Source organism: Clarias gariepinus, chromosome 9 (genome assembly GCF_024256425.1).
Source record: "Clarias gariepinus isolate MV-2021 ecotype Netherlands chromosome 9, CGAR_prim_01v2, whole genome shotgun sequence".
Taxonomy (NCBI): Eukaryota; Metazoa; Chordata; class Actinopteri; order Siluriformes; family Clariidae; genus Clarias; species Clarias gariepinus.
This window is the reverse complement of record NC_071108.1, coordinates 19,365,625-19,390,496: the sequence shown is the minus strand read 5'-3', so window position 1 is coordinate 19,390,496 and position 24,872 is coordinate 19,365,625. Positions and strand designations below refer to the sequence as shown.

At 37.5% G+C, this 24,872-nt stretch overlaps 1 protein-coding gene across 2 annotated transcripts; it reads left to right on the top strand.

The window, feature by feature from the left end:
• Window positions 1-1,630: 1,630 nt before the first annotated feature.
• On the top strand, window positions 1,631-22,281 carry adra1aa (adrenoceptor alpha 1Aa). 2 transcript variants are annotated; one of them, XM_053504631.1, is made up of 4 exons: window positions 1,631-2,051; window positions 12,754-12,905; window positions 13,513-14,439; window positions 20,789-22,281. In XM_053504631.1, exons 3-4 carry the CDS (start codon window positions 13,524-13,526, stop codon window positions 21,280-21,282), a joined length of 1,410 nt encoding a protein of 469 aa, XP_053360606.1. In that variant the 5' UTR covers window positions 1,631-2,051; window positions 12,754-12,905; window positions 13,513-13,523; the 3' UTR covers window positions 21,283-22,281. The 2 variants fall into 2 exon arrangements, with proteins under 2 accessions (XP_053360606.1, XP_053360605.1); XM_053504630.1 differs by having other exon boundaries at window positions 13,374-14,439.
• The last annotated feature ends 2,591 nt before the right edge of the window (window positions 22,282-24,872 follow it).

Genomic DNA, 24,872 nt, shown 5'->3' with positions numbered 1-24,872 from the left:
GAAAGATGGGAAGCATACATCACTTTCTCAGTGTCATAATACCATTTATGGTGTCTGAAGTACCACTTGATTTCTTTGCATTAGCTAAAACAAGGCTGCAAAACAAATCCATTAGTCACATTAGGACTGGTGCAAAGGCACACACTCTCCCGCCAAGTGATTTATGTGATTGATGTCTATTGTTGCTTGCAGTTACATGCATTATTTGGAACATTATTTGGCAAGGTTGTCATTGTCTGTAGGTTTACAAGCAAACTACATCAGATTTTCTGACATTATACAGTTCTTAGCTTTCTTTGTATTTTCCTGTTTGGATGTGATGTTTTCTGTTATTCCAGAAACTACTGTAGCTAGCTGGGGGGCTTTTTTTTTTTTTTTTTTTTGGAAGCTTGTATTCCTGCTGGCTGCTTTAACATATGTCAGTGCTTGCTCTGTAATTTGCCTCACTTGGGGACAACACTTTTAGAATTAAAAAGTGAATAAATGAGAGTTCACAGACTCTCCAGTCAGTACTAGTGACCTATGTCTTCAGGAAGTGGGGCAGAACATTTATCATCAGTACACAACCCCACAATTCCCAGCAACTTCACAAATCCCCTGCATATGGGAACTTTACATGATTCCCAGCATAAAATAAACAATCGCCCCTGACTTGGTCCAAAGCTGATCTTGTCAACAGTGGTCAATAAAAAAGAAAGACTTTCTAGAGCCAGGCCGATTTGCTTGTGAACAACTTACAAGTGAGAGCGTGGGACAGACTTGCCTCCTGTGGAAAAGACTGGGGCAGTTCAAAACTTTGAAAAGTGGTAGAAAAAAACATGGTAAATGGTAAGAGCAGTAAAGAGTATCCAGTTAAAGTGAAAAAAAAGTAGAATAGTAACAAGGAAAATGGAGAGGAAGAATTTTGTTTGCTGACAACTAGTCTGGGAAGCGCCTATGTATGTGTCTGAAAATGAAACTAATGCATTAGGGACTCTTAAAATCCACCAGTCTGAGGACAGTCAGCGCTGTAACGCCAGTACACACAGTTGCGTCCACCAAATACTGGCAGTGTCGTCAGCAGTGTACTAAAACATTACTTCCTACTACTGTCTAAATAATACTTGCCCTCATGGCTCTAATGGTATATATATATATAGACATAGACAGTATATATACAATATATACGTATATGTGAACAATACAGTTTACACACACACACACACACACATATATATATATATATATATATATATATATATATATATATATATATCCTGAGGGTAAAAAAAACACTCAATATAAGTTCTTTCTAATCTTTACAGGTTCAGAGAGGGATATCCACAGGGTTTAAAATTTTCAGGGAGTACGAAGTATAGATGGATAGATTCTTTTTTTCTTTCTTTTCTTCCATTGACTGATTCCTCTTTCTCAAAGGTTCATTCCTCCGGGTTACTCTTGGTTCCATATATAGACCCAGATTTCTATAAACTACATTACGTCGCTTAAGGCGCACTCCAAAAAAAAAAAAAAAAGAAAAAGCCTGAATTGTACCAACAATAAGACACATGACGTTACTTGTAAGCTTCATAACACGTCACCGTGCTGAATCACCGAGTGTTGGAAGCCGTTAAAAGACGTGGGGTTGCCAGATTAGGCTTAAACCACCTCGACGAAGCTTTATAAATCATATTTGGCAGTAGATAGAATTGGGATGGTTGTCATTATTCGATTAATTTAAATACTCGTGCACTGTGAATCCTTTCGATCCGCAGCGGCTATATGGATGGAAACGGGCAGTTCAGACTGGCAACCCCGAAGTGGTGTGTGAAGAGGAGGAGAGGGAGAGCACTGACTCAGTCCGCTGTCACCCCAGAATGATCTGGCTCTCCTAGGAAATGAAATCTTTTCAGTATAGTAACTTAGGGAACTTGGGCTACGAGCCCACTTAACCGAACTTGTTGACACGGATTCGGAGCGCTTTCTATCAGACCCTCAGCACTGCCGTTACCTTTCGGCTCCTCACAGTCCCAGCAAAACCAACATGAAGTGCATTGACACCTAACTGGCAGGTAAGCACTTCGACATTCGCATTTAGTGTTTTGATATTAGACGAACAGGTCATGAGATAAATAAGGATTATTTTTTGATTTTTAGTGATTACTTTGGATGATGAACATGTGACAATATGATTCACGTGTTGCTTAGGTGTATACATTCATAGTTAAAATGATATTTTCACATGGAAAGCCGGTTGATAGACTGGTTAGGCTTATGTTGCATTTTCTTTGTCATAACAATCGTTTGCTGCAGGTTAAATACAGCATAACTGGTTGGTCAATTTACTCAAGGTTGAGTATGCACCTGCCGGATTTTACCACATATCATTTGATTGGTGTAGTATAATAATGTGATATTCATTACATTGAATGTCATTCGTTGTTAAAGCATTGGATACTTTTTTATTCAAATTTTTTTTAACGCAAGCATCATTTCTACGCGGTCACTGGAATTTTCTGTGATCAGTAAGTCTTTCCGTCTCACTCCAGTCATGCATGCATTTTGCTGTTTTGGGATTTGAGGTGTACACAACAAGTCTTATTAATAATCTACATTTTGGTGAAGGATTCCTCGAAGAAGCGTAGGAAATCTTCGCTGATCCAATCTGAACACGTATAGGCTACAGCATGAACATAACGGACCTTGGCATTAACGCCAGACAGTGCACTGGAGAAAGAGGCGTTCTCCTGCTATAGTAATCCGATTGGCTTGTTTCAAGGGTCACGGCCAAATCTTCATCCACCCAAATTCAACAGCAAAAACAAGAACAGCAAGTACCGAACGAGACAGCTATCCTCTACAATCAAATCTATGTAGCCTTTACATTACAATTGGAGCAAGCAAGCTTACAAATGCTTTTTTCCCTAGGGAAATGTTGAAATAAAATAGGCACGCTTCTGAGCTTTAGGACCTTTAGGATCTATCTATCTATCTATCTATCTATCTATCTATATATATATATACACAAAATATTGTCATATTCTAGAATTCTCAGTTGGGTACTGTATCTGCTTTAAATGTCACCTCAGAACAAATATATGTATTTTCTTTAGAACAGTACCGAAGTAAATAGACATTTTCATGTAAATAGGAATGAACTCTGCTAGCATTCATATCAGTGGATTCTGTGCACATTCATGGTTCAGAGCACATAGCGAACAAAAGAAAAACACAGTGCTTACTGCATTGCAGTGCACTGTGAAATAATTATTATATCTTCCTAAACATCTGCATTAAGAAAAATATTTGGTAACATTGCCTACTGGCGCTGTATATCTTCTGTACAGTACATACCTATAGCGCTCACGGTAGAGAATAAATGCGTCATTAGGATCACTGGGCATATCCTGGCACTTCTGCACTCTCTGACTGCATTTTCTAGAGAGCCATAGACTAGTACTTGGATTCAAAACGGCTTTACTGCCCAAAGCCTTTCAGCTGATTTGCAGATGTCACAGTACCTTCCAAAAGGTACTACTATTCCAGCCATAAAGTTAGCTCTATGCTTAAAAGATAAAGGAAACTGCAGAATCAGCCACTGTGCACCAAATGGATAAGAACACAGACAGCACAGTATCACGCTTGCAAATACACCTGGAGAATCCTGTGTGTGGAGGTTAGATGTTCTCCCTGTGCTTGGTGGGTTTCATTGTACAATACAAAGAAATGCAGATTAGACTAAGCTGTGTATCCATATTGCCCACAGGGTATGAGTGTGTGTGTGTGATTGTGCTCTGTGATGGATTGGCACACTGTCCAGGGTGTACCCTGCCTAGTACCTATAGTCCCTGTGGATAAGCTCCAGGGCTTCTGCAACCATGTACAGTATAACCAGTATAGATATTGAGTAAGTGAAGGAGAGTGAGTGTATCTTACTAAAAGCTTGGGATATATGTAAGATAATAATTTTACTGAAGACCACTAAGTTCCTGCCATCTGTGAGGAATAGAAAATAGCAGAGAAACTAAAATCATACACTGACCAGCCATAATATTAAAACCACCCCCCGAATTGTGTAGGTTCATATTGCGCCACCAAAACATCTCTGACTGAGTGAATAAGAGACCTCTAAGGTGTGCTGTGGTATCTGGCACCAGGACATAAACAACATTGTTTCTGGTAAATTGTGAGGTCGGATTAGACTTGTTTTTCCAGCACATTGCATAGACAGTCAAGTAAATTGGGATCTGGGGAATTTGGAGACCAAGTTAACATCATAACCTTTAAACTTTGTGATGTTCCTAAAAACAATTTTTGCAATGGGCCATGATGCATTATCCCACTGAAATCGGCCATTGGCATTAGGGAACATTGTTGCTATAATGGGGTATATTGACTGACTCCTGAAACCGTCGCCAGTCAGCACACGCATCCCAAGCAGACCATTTAGGGCCTCCTTTTAGATGAGTAAGACAGGTCCAGAGTTCATACAGGTTGCTGGCTGCTCAGGAGTGCTGTGTGTAGCTTGACAGAGAGAGAGAGAGTACGAGAGAGAGAGAGAGAGAGAGAGAGGGAGAGATAACAGTTAGGTAATCATGATTTGGCCCAGGTCATTATTTTACTCAGAACCTTATGCTTGCCCATTTTTCCTGCTTCTAATAAATCTGACTGTTAATTTGCTGCCCACTGTATCTTGCCCCTAGACAGATGCCAATGTAAGAAAATATAATCAATGTTATTAACTTTACCTGTTATTGGCTGATCAGTATATATGTTATCCCCTTTCCTGTCCTGAAAGGAATAAGCCAACATCAAATGTGGGCTCATTCCATTCATAGCTGTGCCTGCTACTTTCACTGGGGTGCAAGGTTATAGTAAACAGACTTATCCTTTTAAGACAATGAACTAGTCTGTTATCATAAACATATTGTTTACATGTAACACATATTTCACCAGCCCTTCCTTGTCACAGTGCTCCCCTTCATAAAGGGTTGGCAGTTTTAAGTCAAAGCATTTTGGGCAAAATATTTTAAAGAGTGGCAACTGAACCTGAGAAGACAACAAATACAGAAAACATAGGCAGACATGAAATCCAGTATGGCAGTTAGATTTAGACAGCTGAGCTCAGAAACAGCTGGTGTGACAGTGCAGAACCCCCACTCAGCTTGCTGGGGAAACGTAAAGGTCACGTTCTGTAATAGGTAATGCTGTGATGGAAGAATCTGAGACTGAGGAAGGCAGAGTGAACAGAATAAAGAGGGAACATTACCGGCTTCCACCTTCTCTGTCATTGGATGTGTTGCTGAGACTGCTGAATGATGGCATCCAATCCGCTTCTTTCTGTGGTGTGGTGGAAAAGAAGGGAGAGTAGTATTTACAGAAAAGCCCCAGTCATTGGGAAGTCCTCGGTAAATAGAATACTAATGGTTTCCGTATGAGTATCATTATAAACGAAAGATTTTATGCAAATTCTGTTAGCTGCACTGAACCAGTTTTTACTTTTTTTTTTTACCTTTATCAAGTAGCGTGAGGCTAAAACTTTATTTAACTGTAGATTACAGATAGCTCTCTTTATAGATAACTACACTGCTAGGCCCCCAAAAAAATCACAGTTACAGAAGGATGAACTTACTGGCATGCAATAAAGCAAAGACATGTGGTCAAGAAAAAAAATCATTAATGACCACGATCGGAGATGCTTGGTAAATTTTTATTTAAAAAAAATAGCAGTAGAACACACAGCTATGTTTAATAGTAAAAGTAAGAACATATGATGAGACCTCACAAGATTGCAACTAAAGAGAAATGTGGCCAAAAGAAAACTACTGGTTAGTGATGGCAATCAGAAAAAAAAACTCTTCTTGCCTGAGAATATGAGCATATTCTAGGACTGAAATGGTGACAGAGCATGAAGAATAATTTTCACACATGAATTGGGTATTAGAATGCACACCGTAATCAGAGCTAAATGGAGCTGAACAAAATATTATAATGTATTTTACTAGTAGTAATTTATTTTTGTAAATTTTCTGTATATTTGTAATATATTGTTTTCCCTATTTATACAGTATGCTACTGATAAACACAATGAGCATGAGATAGATGTTTGCTGTAAACAACTGTAATATGAAACAAAAACAAATATATATTGTATAATTAAATAAATAAATATACAGACATTATGGAATAATGAAACACACTTTAAAATTGTATGTTATTAAAAAAATGTTATGACATTATGTTTATATTTTTAAATTTAGCATTATTAAAAGAATAAATATACAATATAAATTGACTTCCTAGCAACTCTGCTGTCATGTCATGTTCAAGCCAGAATATCCACTGAACTCCATTTCCCACAATCCACATACATCTACAAACATGGACACCTTGGACTACAACACCCACACAAGACATTTAATGGCACGTTTACAGCCAACTACTGATTGAACACATTTGGTCTCATCTGCATTCATATATAAGCAACCTCACTTTACCTTTATGCCACAAAGTATTCATTAAACTCTGTCTATTTACCTGATGTACCAAACTTTCTATTCAAGTTTGTTGTCCCTAATTTTGTCCCCAGTATGTTATCTTCTTTGTTGATTTTTGCCTTGATATTGGATACTGGACCCACTGCCTGTATTGACCTAGTGATTTGGGTTTGTTTACTATTGTCAGTTAAAATAAAAACACTTTCTGCAACTGTCACAGTCTCTGTCTCTTAACAAATCTGTTAAGTGTACTTGTTTTGAGAGAATGTTGGATGAAGCAACTAATTTGTGTAACAAAAATATTATGTAATTTAATTAATATAAACTAAAAATAGTTTGCTTGTATACGTATGTCATTATAGTGATTGACATACACTCACCTAAAGGATTATTAGGAACACCATACTAATACGTACGTGTTTGACCCCCTTTCGGCTTCAGAACTGCCTTAATTCTACGTGGCATTGATTCAATAAGGTGCTGAAAGCATTCTTTAGAAATGTTGGCCCATATTGATAGAATAGCATCTTGCAGTTGATGGAGATTTATGGGATGCACATCCAAGGCGAGAGCTCCCGTTCCACCACATCCCAAAGATGCTCTATAGGTTGAGATCTGGTGACTGTGGGGGCCATTTTAGTACAGTGAACTCATTGTCATGTTCAAGAAACCGATTTAAAATGATTCGAGCTTTGTGACGTGGTGCATTATCTTGCTGGAAGTAGCCATCAGAGAATGGGTACATGGTGGTCATAAAGGGATGGACATGGTCAGAAACAATGCTCAGGTAGCCCGTGGCATTTAAACAATGCCCAATTGGCACTAAGGGGCCTAAAGTGTGCCAAGAAAACATTCCCCACACCATTACACCACCACCACCAACCTGCACAGTGGTAACAAGGCATAATGAATCCATGTTCTCATTTAGTTTACGCCAAATTCTGACTCTACCATTTAAATGTCTTAACAGAAATCGAGACTCATTAGACCAGGCAACATTTTTCCAGTCTTTAACTGTGAGCTTTTTGGTGAGCTCGTGCAAATTGTAGCCTCTTTTTCCTATTTGTAGTGGAGATGAGTGGTATCCGGTGGGGTCTTCTTCTGTTGTAGCCCATCCGCCTCAAGGTTGTGCGTTTTGTGGCTTCACAACTGCTTTGCTGCATACCTCGGTTATACTGAGTGGTTATTTTAGTCAAAGTTGCTCTTCTATCAGCTTGAATCAGTCGGCCCGTTCTCCTCTGACCTCTAGCATCAACAAGGCATTTTACACTCACAGGACTGCCGCATACTGGATGTTTTTCCCTTTTCACACCATTCTTTGTAAACCCTAGAAATGGTTGTGTACGAAAATCCCAGTAACTGAGCAGATTGTGAAATACTCAGACCGGCCCGTCTGGCACCAACAACCATGCCACGCTTAAAATTGCTTAAAACACCTTTCTTTCCCATTCTGACATTCAGTTTGGAGTTCAGGAGATTGTCTTGACCAGGACCACACCCCTAAATGCATTGAAGCAACTGCCATGTGATTGGTTGATTAGATAATTGCATTAATGAGAAATTAAACAGGTGTTCCTAATAATCCTTTAGGCGAGTGTATATACATATATACATATCTAGTATGTACTCAGTATTACAAGAGGTGGAGCAAATGATAAAACAGTTCTGCTTTAGTCCATACTTCTTGTGCAGCAAAGCAAAAACTCTCACCTCTGAAAGGCCACCTTGGAGGAACTGGATGTGATTTCGTATTTTCACACGCTGGCTGAGATCTGGCAACACTTTAGTAATGCCTGGGCACTTGAAGGTCACCTCTATAGTAGAAGGAAAACCTATTTACTGGAGATTATCGAGACTAGCAAAATTCTAAAATAAAAATAACGGTGTAAAGCCTGCATGGACTGTCATGTCCATGATAATCAATAAAGTTGTAATCTGATGGCCAGTTCATCTGGTGAGTTCATGGACAAAATCTGCATACAAATGAGAGGAATCTAATTTTGTCCTCTGGAGAGGGAAATGAAGCGGCTCTGAAAATGCTAATGGATTTTAACAAGTATCATCCTTGATGCCTAATCTGGCAGCAGGCATGCATATCACTGCTAAAATCCATAACATTCCCCTGGCAGTGTGGTCTTTCTTTCATCGCAGGTTTTTCTGTTGTATCTGCTTTGACAAACTCTAAACAATGCTGGGTTGTTTTTATAAACACATTGTTGGGTTGTTTATGCTGGGTCAAAATTCTGGGTTATTTCGGGTACTTTAAACACATTGTTGGGTTGCTCTTTTTTGGGTCAAAAGAGATGTAGTGGGTCATTTAAACCTGGGTTGGTTATTTTGACCCAACAACTGGTTTATTCTTTATTCTCTGGTTTCTCCAAACGGCAGCCTGCTAAATATTTGAAATATTACTGTTATTGTGTCACAAAGTGTAGATTTAAGAGTTGTTTAAGCTGGAATATATGTGTGTACAGGTCAAAACATCAGCTGGTTATTAAACATAGCGTCTATTTAAAAAATTGCCCCAACGATTTCGGAGATTTGAGCTCCAGGCAATACAGGTGTCCTGCGCTAATGTTGCCACTCAGCGCTGCCTCACCTCAGCAAGAACCGCTGGCTGTGATGTCCCTGCAGTGGTTAAAACAGCGGACTTATTTCACTTTGTGTATTTTTAAAAGGCAATATTTGATATAATACGGTTATGGTATAATATATCGCGTCTGTGTGACGCAGCCTGTACTCTGCGTTCCATTTGCAATATATCCGGTGTCCTCGAGTGTGCACTTCCAAGTCAAGTCTGACACACGCTAAGACACGGCATGACGAACTTTCTGGATTCTTTACTTATAAAGCGAGGGGCACGCAAATAAATAAAAAAAAACTAAATGTACTTAATACTAAAACTAATCTTAAATGTAATTTTAGGTAGATTACTAATAATCTTTACTAAAGCTGTGTGTGGAAAGTCTTTTGGCATATTTTAAAATATTGTAAAGTTGTCAGAAGAAGCAATTGGGATATGTTTAATGACAGTCTTAATGTTTTCTTTTCTGTATGTTAAAAAAAAACTGTGTTTCACCCAGCAGTTGGTTTATTTTAGCATGATGGGAATGATATCTGCAAAATATGGAGATGACAGGAGTATTGTTCCATGTTTTGTGCCTTGGGAAAGAGACAAGAGAAACCTGACAGACCTTTCCTATTGTTGGAGGCAATGCTATTGATACAGACTCTTTGGTGGAGGCAGTGTTTTCTCACCTGTAGATCAGATTGATGGACACGAGTACTCATTTTTGAGGACAATAGTTTCACCCCACATTTAATTAATAATATATTTAAAAGTTTTATCGCTTGTGTTTTTAATGTCATTTTAAAGGAAAAGAATTAGTAATAGAAAATATTAAGATAAGAAATGTTCATCATGTGGGCATTAAGCTTTGTATTAAAAACTTCTATATAAAAAGTGTTTAAACATTGTATTAAATGCAAAAGAAAAATTGCAATTTAAATCAGATTTACAGAGGCCTCTTGTTTTTATTGTTTTACAGAGTGTTTGTTACAGTTATTTAACAAATGGTCACCTTGGGATTATATGATTTTGTCTGACATTTTTGTCAAAGTTGAGTTATTCACATGTTCTTATTCTGTGATTATCCTGATATATTTAAATTATGTGAAGTTGTGTACATTTTGCGTCTTTTTTAAAAATAAATCTAATGGAATGTGTCAACCCAGCAAGAGTGTTAATTTTACCCACTGGTTGGGTCTAATAAAATAACCCAGCACTTTAACTTTTAACCCAGCTAGAGTGTCAATTTAATCCACTGGTTTGGTCAAATAAAATAACCCAGCACTTTAACATTTAACCCAGCTAGAGGGTCAATTTAACCCACTGGTTGGGTCAGATGAACAACCCAGAATTCTTGGTTAAATGGTTAAACCCACTTCAGTCAAAACAACCCAGCGTGTGTTCTGTCCAGTAGTGACCCATAGGCTGGGTAATGGTTGTTTTTTTTTTTTTCTTTTTTAAGTGTACAACAATACAATTAATAAAGCCATAAAAATGTATCTCCTTATTCATTAGAATCTGTCACACTCTGACCCTTGAAAAAAAGTTTATATAATTCCTATTTCTGAATGCAAATAAAGCACTACAGTTGAAGGGCATAAGTGGCAGAATGTTGCACATTCACTACATAAATTTGATTCATCTTGTCTCAAAACAGTTAATATAGTCGGGCAATTGCACAAAAAATGCTGCAATCTTCTTAAACTTAAAAAAAGAAAACAAATGTTATTAATTTTACAAAGATGTTCCCTTAAAATATGTATTTTTTTACTACATGTAGGTTAGGTAAGAACTGGGTAACATTTTGCAGTTTCTCAGTTCGCAGATTTTTATATTTGGCATGTAGTTTCGGCAATACTTATGTTGCAAATAAAAGAGAAACTTAATTGTTATAGTTCATTTATTAAGCTGTTCATTTATACGAATGATGTCCATTTGTTATAAAAAAAAACTGTGCACATTTGTCCCTTGAAGCTTGGAAGAATGGAACTTTCCAGCAAGAATTAAATTGAATATTATATCAAACCATCATAAATCGCCTCAATGCCAGCCATTCTTGCTGATCTTGATAGAGTCCTCATGTGTTCCCAAACTTTCTTTATGATTCTAAAATCACAATTTTAAAAACACCTGACAGAAAATATGAATTTTTTGTTGTTGTTATAAAACTTTTTGTAAAAGGTTTTAATATATTAAGTATTAAAAATGATACTTTAGCTGTTTGTGGATTCCTAATATGAAATTAAAATATCTGATCCGGCTGGTGTGAAAAAAAGAAAGTTTTGGGGAGGCGCAAACAAAAATTTAAACTTGTAATAATCGCCTGTAAATAGCCATAGAAAGCTTGGCCACAGTTATTTGACTGCAGCTTAAGTCGAAGATTAGGTCGATCTGGTCCAAGCTCTTTAACTTTTTTTTCTTCGTCCGCGAATGGGGTATTTTAGCAAAGTAATTACAGAATTTTCTCTTATATTTAAGCTTCTACGTCAATCAGTATTCAATACATCAACCAACAATCTGCCGACCGTTAATAAGACTCGTTGAGAATTATCCAATCACATGAACCCAAATATTTAAAAAACATTATTGATTCGCTAAGAACAAAAGTGGGAGGGTTCGGGGCGCACAGTGCTGCGTCCCAAGAGCTCAGCCTCAAATCACATGCTTGTCAAAAATTCACATGCCTATATAGACACTCGTTTGTTCGGCGCCCCGCGTACACAAGCTGAAATGAACGTAATACAGATTAGACTTTTTTTATTGTAAATAAATTTTATTAAGAAATACAGCGGATATTGTGAAATATTAAAATAAATTATTATTATGTTAAATAATTACATGTTAAATTAGCATTCTTTTCTGCCTAACTTTAAGGGGCGGCGCCCCAGCGCCCCTTATTGACTGGCCTCCACTGTATCTGATAGCTTTTTCCTAAAGTGTCCTTTTTTTTTACCTGCAATATAAATGTATACCTGTGTCTTTTCACTGTTTTCATTTATACAGTAAATATAAACTTTTGTCAAAAGGCATCTTGTGTCTTAACATCTTTATGTAAACAGAATAGATTTTATATGTAAGTAATGGAACATTAAATTAAGGAGATAAATGAGGCAAAGCCAAGTCAAAGAATATTTGCTGGTGGCAAACATTTAACTGCCAGCACTGAAGCTGAATATGTCTGACTTTTATCAGCACAACTTTGTCCTTCATCATTTTGAAGAGTTGTTTTTGTATTCTGTGTGTCTACCTAGTGCCTTGTTTTAGATCGGTATGAATGATGTGAAACACTTACGGATTTGAGAGAGGTGAAAGTCTGTGGGTGATAGAGATGTTTTGCCAAGTATGGATTTGTACAGATTAATATATACCTAGAGTTTCTTTTTAAGCAATTTGATCTGTGGTACATTTCAAGTACAATTTTACATTTAATAATATATTCGGTTTGATACTTAAAACCAAATAATTTGTTACTTTTCCTCACAGCTTTTAATGTGTTAGTGTTAGTGTAGAGAAACATTTCATTGCTGTTGACAATTTATTTTATTTTTCTGACTATTTTTGTTGAATTTCTAGCAATGTTCCATCCAATTTCTATCCAAAGACTATTACAATAATGAAAAGTTGTGGTCTTTATATATTTTTCTTACAGTATATACTACTGAATCAGTTTCATTATATCATTCTGACTTTTATTTACATGTGTTTCAGGAATGTTATATTGCTGGCATAGTCTGTATTGCAGGATATCTTAAGTACCTTATGCTGAAGCTCGGACAAATTCAGGGAGACTGAAAGAATGACCTACTCTTTGTCCAAAAATAGCTGCCCAAAAATACCTGTGGAAGGTTAATTATACAATGGTGAGTATATTGTAATTTGTTTCACCAAATATTTAGCTCATTCGTTTTATATGTATCATGAGGATGTTCTGGAAACCATTAACACGACAATGAATAAGTAAACAATGCTTTGTGGAATTTCATTAGCTGTAAAGTAACACGAAGCAGCCAACGCTCTGTCAGTGAACCCTTCCAGAACGAAAATGATCAAAATCTAATTTGATACTGAGCATATCCAGATAAAAAAACGTATTTAAAACTTACAATGATGACCAGCTGTGAACACTGTAAAAACACCTAAGATAAATGTACACCTTTCCCCCCGATATTTTATGTAAAAAATTCCTGAGCCTGCTATGCAAGATATTTAGTATCCATTGTGTATTTCTGCATGTACCATAAAATGTTTCCTTTGTGCATATAGTTAAAAATCCATTATTTGAGACATCAAGACTGTAATACGTTTTATTTCCATTTATCTCTTGCTAGCTGTCAGCTGAAGCTCACAATGTAAACTCGCGGCTGCCCTTGGCCTGCAGTTAGCTCAGCACTTGACTTTTAAAATCATGTTGCAGACTATTAAAAGCAATCTGACAATGTGAATGAGTCAAGTGTCCATATTTACCAGATCATCACCAAATGCCTCAGCATCATGAACAGATGATTCTTGTCGGAGAGAACATGACTCCATGGATTCAGAACTGCACAAACTGTAGCCAGGCCCTGGTCATGGAGCTGAACATCGCAAAGGCCATTGTACTGAGCTTCGTTCTGTCTGTTTTTGTTATATTTGGGGTACTGGGCAACATCTTAGTCATCCTTTCTGTGGCGTGCAACCGGAGCCTTCGTACAGTCACACATTACTTTATTGTAAACTTGGCAGTGGCGGACCTTCTGCTCAGCTCCACTGTGCTTCCATTCTCTGCCATCTTTGAGATGCTTGGCCACTGGGTCTTCGGAAGGGCTTTTTGTGACGTATGGGCCGCCATGGATGTGCTTTGCTGCACCGCATCTATAATGAGCCTGTGTGTGATCTCTGTGGATCGCTACATCGGGGTTAGTTACCCACTACGTTATCCAGCCATTGTGACTGAGAAGCGGGCATTGTTGGCACTTATGGGAATTTGGGCTCTGTCCATTACCATCTCCATTGGACCACTATTTGGCTGGAAGGAGCCAGCACCAGAGGACGAATATGTGTGTAAAATCACAGAGGAACCTGGCTATGCCATTTTTTCTGCAGTGGGCTCTTTTTACCTCCCCCTAGTGGTTATCTTGGTTATGTATTGCCGTGTGTATGTGGTGGCCCGCAGGGAGACGCACAGCCTTAAGAAAGGTCACAAGACAGAGAAGGCACACCATGCAGAAGCAGTGACTCTGCGGATACACAGAGGCAACACCACTGTTGCGGAGGATGAAACGTTGAGGAGCCGCACTCACTTCACAATCCGCCTACTAAAGTTCTCCAGGGAGAAAAAGGCTGCAAAAACCCTGGCCATTGTAGTTGGGTGTTTTGTTCTCTGCTGGCTGCCATTCTTCCTGGTTCTGCCCATTGGTGAGTGTCATTTTTCTTTGCACTTCAGCCTTGGTAAAAACAAAACACAACAAAACAAAGGGTTCCAGCTTGATAATCAGTTACTTCTGTTAAAATTCATAATAAGAATATTTAGTTTTTAATTATTTTAAAAACACATATACTAATGAAACTGACAAATGCCAGTTTGGAAAATATATGAGTTTTGTATTTATTTTAAATTGTTTAACACTTGTTGATCATTGCACATTTTGTCTGTTATGTGTGTCTATTTATTTTTATGTCTTCATTATTATTTTAAAATATGCTTTATAACTATAACTGTGTCTAGACTTTTAACTGCAACTAAAAATAAGGATCTCGCATTCCAAATGGTGCATTTAATTATTAACATTAGCATCCTCTGAATGTGATGTCATACACACACACACACACACACACACACACACACACACACACACAGTGTGACTGTGTGCCTCAAAATGACAAATTAGTTCCTTTCATTAAGGTCTTTGACTTCTCTTGGATAAAGGTGCCTCTTGTTTATGTAATATGCTCTTTGACTATATTCATGAGGCACTAACAGCCCCAACATTTCCCCTGTGCGCTAAATAATGGATTTAATACAAATCTCATCTGTATTCTCCACTTGTGGAATGCAGCAATTGTTTTTCACATCAGAAAAAAATGTCCTCTAAGCCCTTAAAGGCTTTTCTGTTCAAGGTTAGAGACAGGGGAATCAATATGTATATATTAGTAGATGAACACGGGTAATGATTGTTTTATGACTGGAAACCTAATGAAAGAAAAAAGCCTTACAATTATGTAGCCAGTATTTCTTCATTAAAGGTCACAAACATGAGGCCTGCATATTACGGATCCAATGCAAATGTTTCATTTAATCAGTACACAAACATATTGGCTAATTAAGATAATGGGAACATAATGAAACAAATTATGAAACAAGAATAAATAAAAAAATAAATAAACGAGACAGTATGTTACAAGGTTTGTTCTTTACTTTTGTATCAAAATAAATGCTGTTCATTGCACTTACCACTTTGATTGCAGTAAGCGTTTGGAATTGGCTATATATTAGCGATATATAGTGCTCAAAAAAATAAAGGGAACACTTAATCCTGGTTTGACTTGAACCATGCATACACATATGAGAGGCGTTCAAGTCAAAATGTTCCCTTCATTTTTTTGAGCAGTATATATTTTTCCTACTAAAGGTAATTAGAAGCGAAAGTGGTAGGTGTTTCTCCTGCCATGCGGAAGGCTCGGGTTTGATTCTCAGCCAGTGCCCAAACCCCAGCCACTGGATGCAGTGCCGGTCCCAAGCCCGGATAAAATGGGAGGGTTGCGTCAGGAAGGGGATCCGGCGTAAAGCCTGTGCCAAGTTGTTGTGTAGACTGGGTATTCCGCTGTGGCGACCCCTTGTCGGGAGCAGCCAAAAGACTAACAACAACAACAAAGAAGCGAAAAATAAGGTATTATACCATATACAGTGGAACCTCAGATTACGAGTAACATGGTTTACGAGTGTCCCGCAAGTAGAGCAAAGATTTTTAATATAATTTAACTTGAAAAACAAGCATTTTCTTGGTTTACGAGCACCGAGTATCATGTTTCACGCATGCGCTTCTTGTTTTGACGCTGAGCGTCACGTGATCACAACTGAGCCAATGTTTTTTCTCTCTCTTGCGCTGCGGAATCGTCTCCCCTGCTGGGTCTTAGTGCTCGTCTCTTACTGGTATAATCAACATCTGTGCACGCGTGTACTGTTTACTATAACACTGTGACTATGTGTGTGAGATATGTGAAACATATCTTATTATGTGTTCGGAAGCGCGTGTGCTGTTTCTTATAACACACGTGTGTGCGCGCGAGTAAGGCAAAAGAAATTCTCAATACAGAGGTAAAAAATCTTTTTATTATTTTTTTTTCTTCCTCATCGTGGTGTGTGTTTGTGTGTGTGTGAGTGCGCGCACGCAATTAGACACTGTGCCGGCTGTGTGTGTGTGTGTGTGTGTGTGAAACCCTCAAACACACACGCGCACACAGAAATGAAGGCAAGAGACACACACTCTGCTCTCCGAAGAAACTCTTTCTAATCTTTTTAGAGGTAAGGTGCTGGGTCACCTGTTTGTTTGTTTTACTTTACAGCAGTGATTCTGTTAGTTTGCGCTCACATGAGTGTCTTTAGCGATGTTTATTGCTTTTTTTTTTTTAGATAAAACACTGTAGCGGGAGAGAGTCGTTGATTTATGACCGCTGTTTACGGAAGTGTAAGTCCAGTGCGAGAGATGCATTGTGAGTAATGAAGTCCGGTGTGTGTGAACGCGAATGCGAGATTTAAGTTAGGATATAGAGCCTGAGTTTTGTTCTTCAGTTGTTCTTCAGTTTTTTTAGTTGGATTTAAGTGCAGGATCCACCTGAAAGTTTGTACTATAACCTGACAATGCAGAAAATAAAAGAACAGAGGCATCGAGCAGTTTGTCCATCTCATCATTACACGAGCATGAATTAACGAGCTGTTACGCTGTCGCGAGCAACATAAAAAAAAGCGGAGAAGCTTTAATAATTTAGAGGAGAACAACAGTTCCATTAATGTGTGTGTCAGTGTGTTTTAATGTGTACGTTGAGGAGGGGGAGACAGGAGGGGCTGAAAGCAAGAGTCTCCACTTACTCTAGCCTCCCACACACGCACACACATACACAGCGCCTGCGTGCACTAAGGGAAACGCTTATCTGCCGGGATTTATTTTTTATTTTTTGAAAGGTAACATGCAGGTTAATTCGATTTATTTTTACTTAATATTTTGTATTTCTTATTTATCTGTATTTGTTTGGGCTGTAGAACTAATAATTTGAGTTTCCATTATTTCTTATGGGAAAATTAAATTTGGTTTACGAGTGTTTTGGAATACGACCGGAACGAATTATGCTCGTAATCTGAGGTTCCACTGTACTTTACATACACACACGCGCACACACACACACACACACACACACACACACACACACACATATATATATATATATATATATATATATATATATATATATATATATATACACTCACCTAAAGGATTATTAGGAACACCTGTTTAATTTCTCATTAATGCAATTATCTAATCAACCAATCACATCGCAGTTGCTTCAATGCATTTAGGGGTGTGGTCCTGGTCAAGACAATCTCCTGACTCCAAACTGAAAGTCAGAATGGGAAAGAAAGGTGATTTAAGCAATTTTAAGCGTGGCATGGTTGTTGGTGCCAGACGGGCCTGTCTGAGCATTTTTGATATCTGCTCAGTTACTGGGATTTTCACGCACAACCATTTCTAGGGTTTACAAAGAATGGTGTGAAAAGGGAAAAACATCCATTATGCAGCAGTCCTGTGGGCGAAAATGCCTTGTTGATGTTAGAGGTCAGAGAGGAATGGGCCGACTGATTCAAGCTGATAGAAGAGCAACTTTGACTGAAATAACTACTCGGTACAACCGAGGTATGCAGCAAAGCATTTGTGAAGCCACAACACGCACAACCTTGAGGCGGATGGGCTACAACAGCAGAAGACCCCACTGGGTACCACTTATCTCCACTACAAATAGGAAAAAGACGCTACAATTTGCTCACCAAAATTGGACAGTTGAAGACTGGAAAAATGTTGCCTGGTCTGATGAGTCTCGATTTCTGTTGAGACATTTAAATGGTAGAGTCAGAATTTGGCGTAAACAGAATGAAAACATGGATCCATCATGCCTTGTTTCACTGTGCAGGCTGGTGGTGGTGTAATGGTGTGGGGGATGTTTTCTTGGCACACTTTAGGCCCCTTAGTGCCAATTGGGCATCGTTTAAATGCCACGGGCTACCTGAGCATTGTTTCTGACCATGTCCATCCCTTTATGACCACCATGTACCTATTCTCTGATGGCTACTTCCAGCAGGATAATGCACCATGTCACAAAGCTCGAATCATTTAAAATTTGTTTCTTGAACATGACAATGAGTTCACTGTACTAAAATGGCCCCCATAGTCACCAGATCTCATAGTCACCAGTTCCTCGATGTGGAGGAACAGGAGCTTCGTGCCCTGGATGTGCATCCCACAAATCTCCATCAACTGCAAGATTCTATCCTATCAGTATGTGCCAACATTTCTAAAGAATGCTTTCAGCACCTTGTTAAATCAATGCCATGTAGAATTCAGGCAGTTCTGAACGCTAAAGGGGGTCAAACACCGTATTAGTATGGTGTTCTGGTGTTCCTAATAATCCTTTAGGTGAGTATATATATATATATATATATATATAAAACAGCTGGTAACATACAATTCAACCAACTACTAAAACGGCTTTCTCTAATGGTGTTTTTTACACTTAGTCCCTTTCACCCTCAAAATAACCTCAGAGTCATTAGTCAGCATTTGCTGTGCATATGTAAACACTCCTCAGATCTTTCTGAAAAGAACAGCTTGAATTGATTTACTTCGAATCATTGTTATGGTTCACTGAATCTGTGAACACTAAAAGTTCTAGGTTTGCTTTGCCATTTGCTGTTGTGTTTTAGCCCTCAAGGCTTGCTGTGGCCCGATCTCTTGCTCCCGCAGTGGATCACTTGCTTCCGCAGTAAACCATGTCCACCAGCAACCACAGCAAAAGATTAAGAGGAGTGTTAACAGAAAGATGACTGAAGCCACATGAGAGTTGAAGTGGACCAGAAAGAGAACAGAGCTCACTTTTAAAAGAACTCCCAATGTAAACGTAAAGTGAACCGAGTCACTTTTCGGTTGGTCCACATTTTGGTCCACCGAGTTTAGATTTAAAAAAGGTGGAAAAATGAATACACGTCAACAGATCATGTCTACTTGCTTGCGTAGCTTCAGAAAGGCTTTTCTACATTTATTAATTCATGTATTTGTTGTTAGTAGGTGTTTAATCTTGGTGATGGTCTTTCCACCCCTACTCTAAAAATCTACTATTTTAAATAAAAAACAAACAAACAAATAAACAAACCGAAAAAAATCTTTAAACAGCATAAAATTTCAACATAATGCAGAGAATAAATTCAGCCTTTATAAATTTAATTACATATTAATGTCCTTCAGACAAAATACAGTGTCTGAAGGACATTAATATATACAGTACAATATCATTCAAGTATTCAGTTTAATGATATCAAGTTGATACAAGTCACACAGTGCTGCAGCAGGATCCTTATATCTTGATCAAGCAGTTATTGACCAGTGGTGGTTTATTTTGATTGATGCTCTACAAGGGATTGGAATCATGAGAACCAAGCTACGAAGAACAATTTGATGCAAGGGGTGATGAGATTACCTCACTTGAGACCTTGAGACTATTTGTGTCTCTCTTTTTGTCTTTGCTACTTGTGTCAAATGAATTGCAAGAGCTATTTCAAAAAATTATAGCGATGTGAATGAAATCTGTGGACTGCACTCATTTAACTGTGTTCAACAGAATTCCAGCCCTTGCTCCTTTGGGCAATAAAATGGTTGAAGCATGTTAGGTTAGACAGAGACTCCCCCGCAACTTTCACAGCTGCTGTCTAGTTCGCTCATCTTTTATCTGGCCCACATACACAACCGCCAGAAGAAGTGCTCATAAACTGTCCTTTGAGACAGCACATAGCTCTTAGCTATAAAGATGGATGCTTCATTTCAAGGCTAGGTGGCTTCCACTGACAGTTCATTTCTGTTAATGGGCTAGACAGTGTGCCCTTAAAAAAGTCAGAAGGTGCATATACTGTTGGCTCTGATGAGGTGCATTACCCTCCCTGCTGTAAATATGAATGTCTTCAGTGAGGTTATTTTCTGAACAACCCATATGGGTCACATTGGACTGTATTTCAAAGTGACAGGTAACCTTGATCAGGAAAGAAGGTGCAAATTATAAATGCTTGTATGAATCATGAGTAATTATAAGTGCCATGTAGTAAATAGTGTCATGTAAGCTTTTAGGACTTTTCCTCCTATCCCACTACAGTTGCAAAACTAGCTAACTGTAATCAAATCTTGCTAATATGACAGGTATTATTATTAATATCTGTTATAACTGTTAAAATTTTCAACTCAGTAGACTTTTCCTGTCTCCTTTAACTACCGTAGGCTGGCAGCTAAGGCAAAAGCCTTCAGAATCTAAAAAATCTGATTTCTACTTCTCCAAGAAAATCCAATAATCATGCTTCATTAGTGGAACAACTATTTATGAAAAATATTGTTCTAAAAATCATTCAATTTAATCTCATTAAATGAATTAACTGTATACTGTTGTGTTATGTTTGCATGTGTTATTTTTCGTATATAGTTTTTTTATATGGAAAAATATATGTCTGTCTTTTAAGGATCTATCTTCCCAGCTTACCGGCCCTCAGAAACAGTCTTCAAAATTACCTTCTGGCTGGGGTACTTCAACAGTTGCATCAACCCAATCATCTACCCATGCTCCAGCCAGGAGTTTAAGAAAGCCTTTCTGAGTGTGCTGGGTGTTCATTGTCTGCGCCGCAGAACCAGATCTAAGTACCCACTGTGCCAGGCTCATGCTGCAAGCCACACACCATCAAACCTGCTCTCATTGGGCTTAGAAAACCGCAGAGATCCTTCACATCTCAGCCCGTCATCCTCAGTGGTCCTTTCCCGGACTCCCTCATCTTCTCCAGTAGGGGGATTAGGAGTCAGTGCTGGGGCAAAAGCAGCAGGGGTGTGCAGTAAGAACTTGCTGAGGACATGTTGTTGTGCTGGGGACTACCCAGCAAGGACGCAGCCACCCGCATGCCACTCTCTGCCTATTATAAAGATTCATCAGCTTTCTCTGTGTGAGAATGGTGAAGCGGTGTGAGCGACAGAGTCAAAACACTGCTTCAGAAAAACACACAGCCTGAGGGTGTGACTAAACCCCTTATCATGATCAGTACAGCCCTGGCAAATAATGGAGCTGATTTAAAGGAGACAATTTTGTGCATTAATTAGGAGTGTTTGTAAAACACCTGATTGTTTCACTGGGAGATTGAATACATGCTATGTATCAAATGGACAACATACCTCAAGGCAACTTGATAAGCACATTTGCACAGAAAAAAGCATACACTTTTAATGTTGAAATTTCTACAAGTGTAAAAATAAAAAAATAAACAGTTTTAATGGCCATTAACATGCTATGTTTTTTTTTTTCAGATTTACTATTAAAAAAAAAATACCAATAATGAGACAATAAAATATGTGGAATATATAAAATATACTTCAGTTTTATAAATATGTTCTGAGGAAATAAGGACAACTTATTCATTTCGCACTTTTGCCTGAGCAAATATGCACTATGGGGCATTTTCATTTGACATAAAAAAAATACAGGACCATGTCAGCTCAAAATGTTACCATTTATGCCTTTTATACTATTATAAGATTATACCATACCTCATGGGCAGCTCAACCTCCAAAAAGAATGTATGATGTGCAAATTATAAGGCTGTCATTGTAACTTTTGTGCATATTTATGTGTGCTTGTTTATGTAAATCATTTTAAAATAGATATGAAAAGTAATTTGAGAGGTTAAATGACTGAACAGTGATAATTCAAAATACTGATCACAAAAGAGAATTCAGAATTTGTTCATGAAGGTGCTAACTAAATATTAGATCGAAATTTTAAAACAAGCTACAACTGAATAGATTTAGTTCTACATTTTATTAGCTGCATTTTAAAAACCTCACTGATGAATGAATCACACTAAATAAATTGAATGTGCCAGGATTTAAAGCCAATAAATCTGTCATACTACAGACAGTTGTTTTGTCCAGACAATACCCTATTTTTTAATTGCTTATTTACCAGAGCGTACTGTTAACACACAATATTGTGTGCAGGAATTGTTTATTGTGAATATTCTTAATAAAAAAAATATGGAACAATACAATATAATGATTTCTTGATTCTTTTTCTTTTTTGGCCATATGTGTCCACTCTCTGTGATGTGTTCTTCTCTCTGTATCACAACAAGCAACCAGATTCTTCTACCAAATGACATTTTAAATGTAAATATTACAGGCAGAAAACAAATGATTGGCATTTTTGTAACTTACTTTATAATGTCACTCTTTGCAGCTAGAACCCTTTCCCTTTATTTAAGTTTTTGTTGCAGGATCTGGATAATTAATGTAAAATAAAGCGTGTTTCCTGCTTGTAGATTTGCAGATTAAGAAAAATGATGTTCTGTAATTCGTGCCTCTTCTAAGGCCTGTTCTCTCTCAAATGTTCCCATTCACTGTCAGTAGGTTTGCAGCAAATCAATAACACGTTCAATATATATATATATATATATATATATACAGTATATTAATTAAAGCTTATATTTTTTATTTATCTGCCTTCAGTTACTGTATAGACCAATGAAATAAAGCACCTACACTGGTACTACACTGGTTTTATTTCATCCTTCCTTACCACCAAGCACCAGGTTTAACACCTAGATATGGAGACTTTTGCATGTATTATGGTATGCAGAAATTTCACTAAAGTCACTGCTGAAATGGCAGTGATATTGTAATTGCTATAAATACTTTCTGCACTGTCACTGGCCAAAGGCAGTTGCCAGGAATTGTCTTTATTTCTTTTGTGTCTCCTCCCATGAAATTAATAAATACATTCCTCCAATTCCAAAATCCGTAATCAGAGATCTGACTTTGAATCTTGAATCTTGAATCTAACACAATGGCATCACCGTTGTTTTCAAAACAATAATTTACTTTCACATTTAAATGGTGTTTAATTCCCTGTTATGAGGATAAGGATTATCTGTAACTCCATTTGCAGCTGGATTATAGGTGCAACAACAATGACCCCTAATTCCATCTAAATACGTTTTGCACATAATGGCAAGGTATAATTAAGGCACAAAAGTCGTGCCTTGAACAGCCTGTGTGAAAGAAACTTCTGCCTCCACCGACCTTTTACTTTTAACCATCCATCTATTTGGCCACTCATTAAAATTATTAATTTTACAGTATAGGATTGCAATCTCTTAATTTTTCCTTCCCCTATTTAGAGCTAACTGCAAAAGTGCATCTATAATGGAGTTTGGCTGGCATATCATCACTGGTAGTTGCACCAGACAAATCAATGGTTGCCTAGGGTACGTTAAGGTACTATTCGTGCAGTTCATAGAAAAATTGGTATTTAAAAAAGATACAAAAAATATTACAAAAACTGAAAGCTAAATCAGATTTTACAACTATATTAAAAATGTTATATCAAAATTGCTTTGGTTTATCACTGTTATTTTTGTACTAGTTTGCAAGCCACTAAAATCCACTTTCCACAGTTTTGTCAAAATTAATTAATTAGTAGCTTTATTGTGGCAATGTATATATGCAATTTATTATCAATAATTTGTTGGTTGATATAGAAAACTCACGCTTTTTTGTGTTTTTAGATGCCTGCCAATTGCAACATAGAAAAAGACTTTGTTGTATTGCTTTTTAAAGATAGTATTAAACTTAAAAAACAATAGAAACATTTAGCTTGCAATGCATCATTAGCCTTCTCCTTTACCAGATTCAGTTTCACTAGGGTCTTTGACATCACCGCTCTTTCCCAGTAGTCCATGACTCCTGGGGAAACTGCAATTATTATAACAGATAGTAATTGTTCTTTATTCTTGGCCTCAGCATTCATTAGAAGTCCATTAAATTTATTAAGGTCATTTACAAAAGAATATTTAGTGATACAAAATACAGGCTTTGTTGACAAGTTGTTGGTGCTTGACAAATATAATTTCCCAGATTGAGTGAAAGTCTGTGTTTTGCAGTGTAACCTGTCAGATATTCAGATGGCTGGCTGACAAAGACATATGATGTTATGGTCTGACGTGCATGTGTAACTATGGTGATTTTACAACCAGCACTAGGGCAGCTTCTCCAAAGACTAGAGTCTTGTACATTAATCCATTATAACATCTTTGTGGTTAGTGCACAAGATCAGGGTTAGCTGGCACAGTCATTAAAATATCCAAAATGACTGGGCAAGGTCTGCCCTCAATATCTAAAGAGGAGCTCATGGAATCACTAATCCAACAGCAAAGCCTTCATCATCCAAGTTGCTCCACTAGACTGATCAAGGATAAGCCCACTTTCATGCTCTAAAGGCCCAGAAGTCACATCACAAGTGCAAGTCACAAGAGGAACGCATAAACCTCAAGATCTACTTTCTGTGCTGAAATACTGCCACGTCACACAAAGTTAAATGTGGAAGCTTCTCAAATAAATTAATCAGTGACTACTCAACTCATCTTTATTTGTATAGCACTTTAACAACAAGGATGCCCCAAAGTGCTTCACATAAATAATAAAATAATATAATAATCTACTAAAATAAATAAAATAAAATAAAAACTAAATAATTATAATAAAAATAAATACAATTTTAGAAATTAA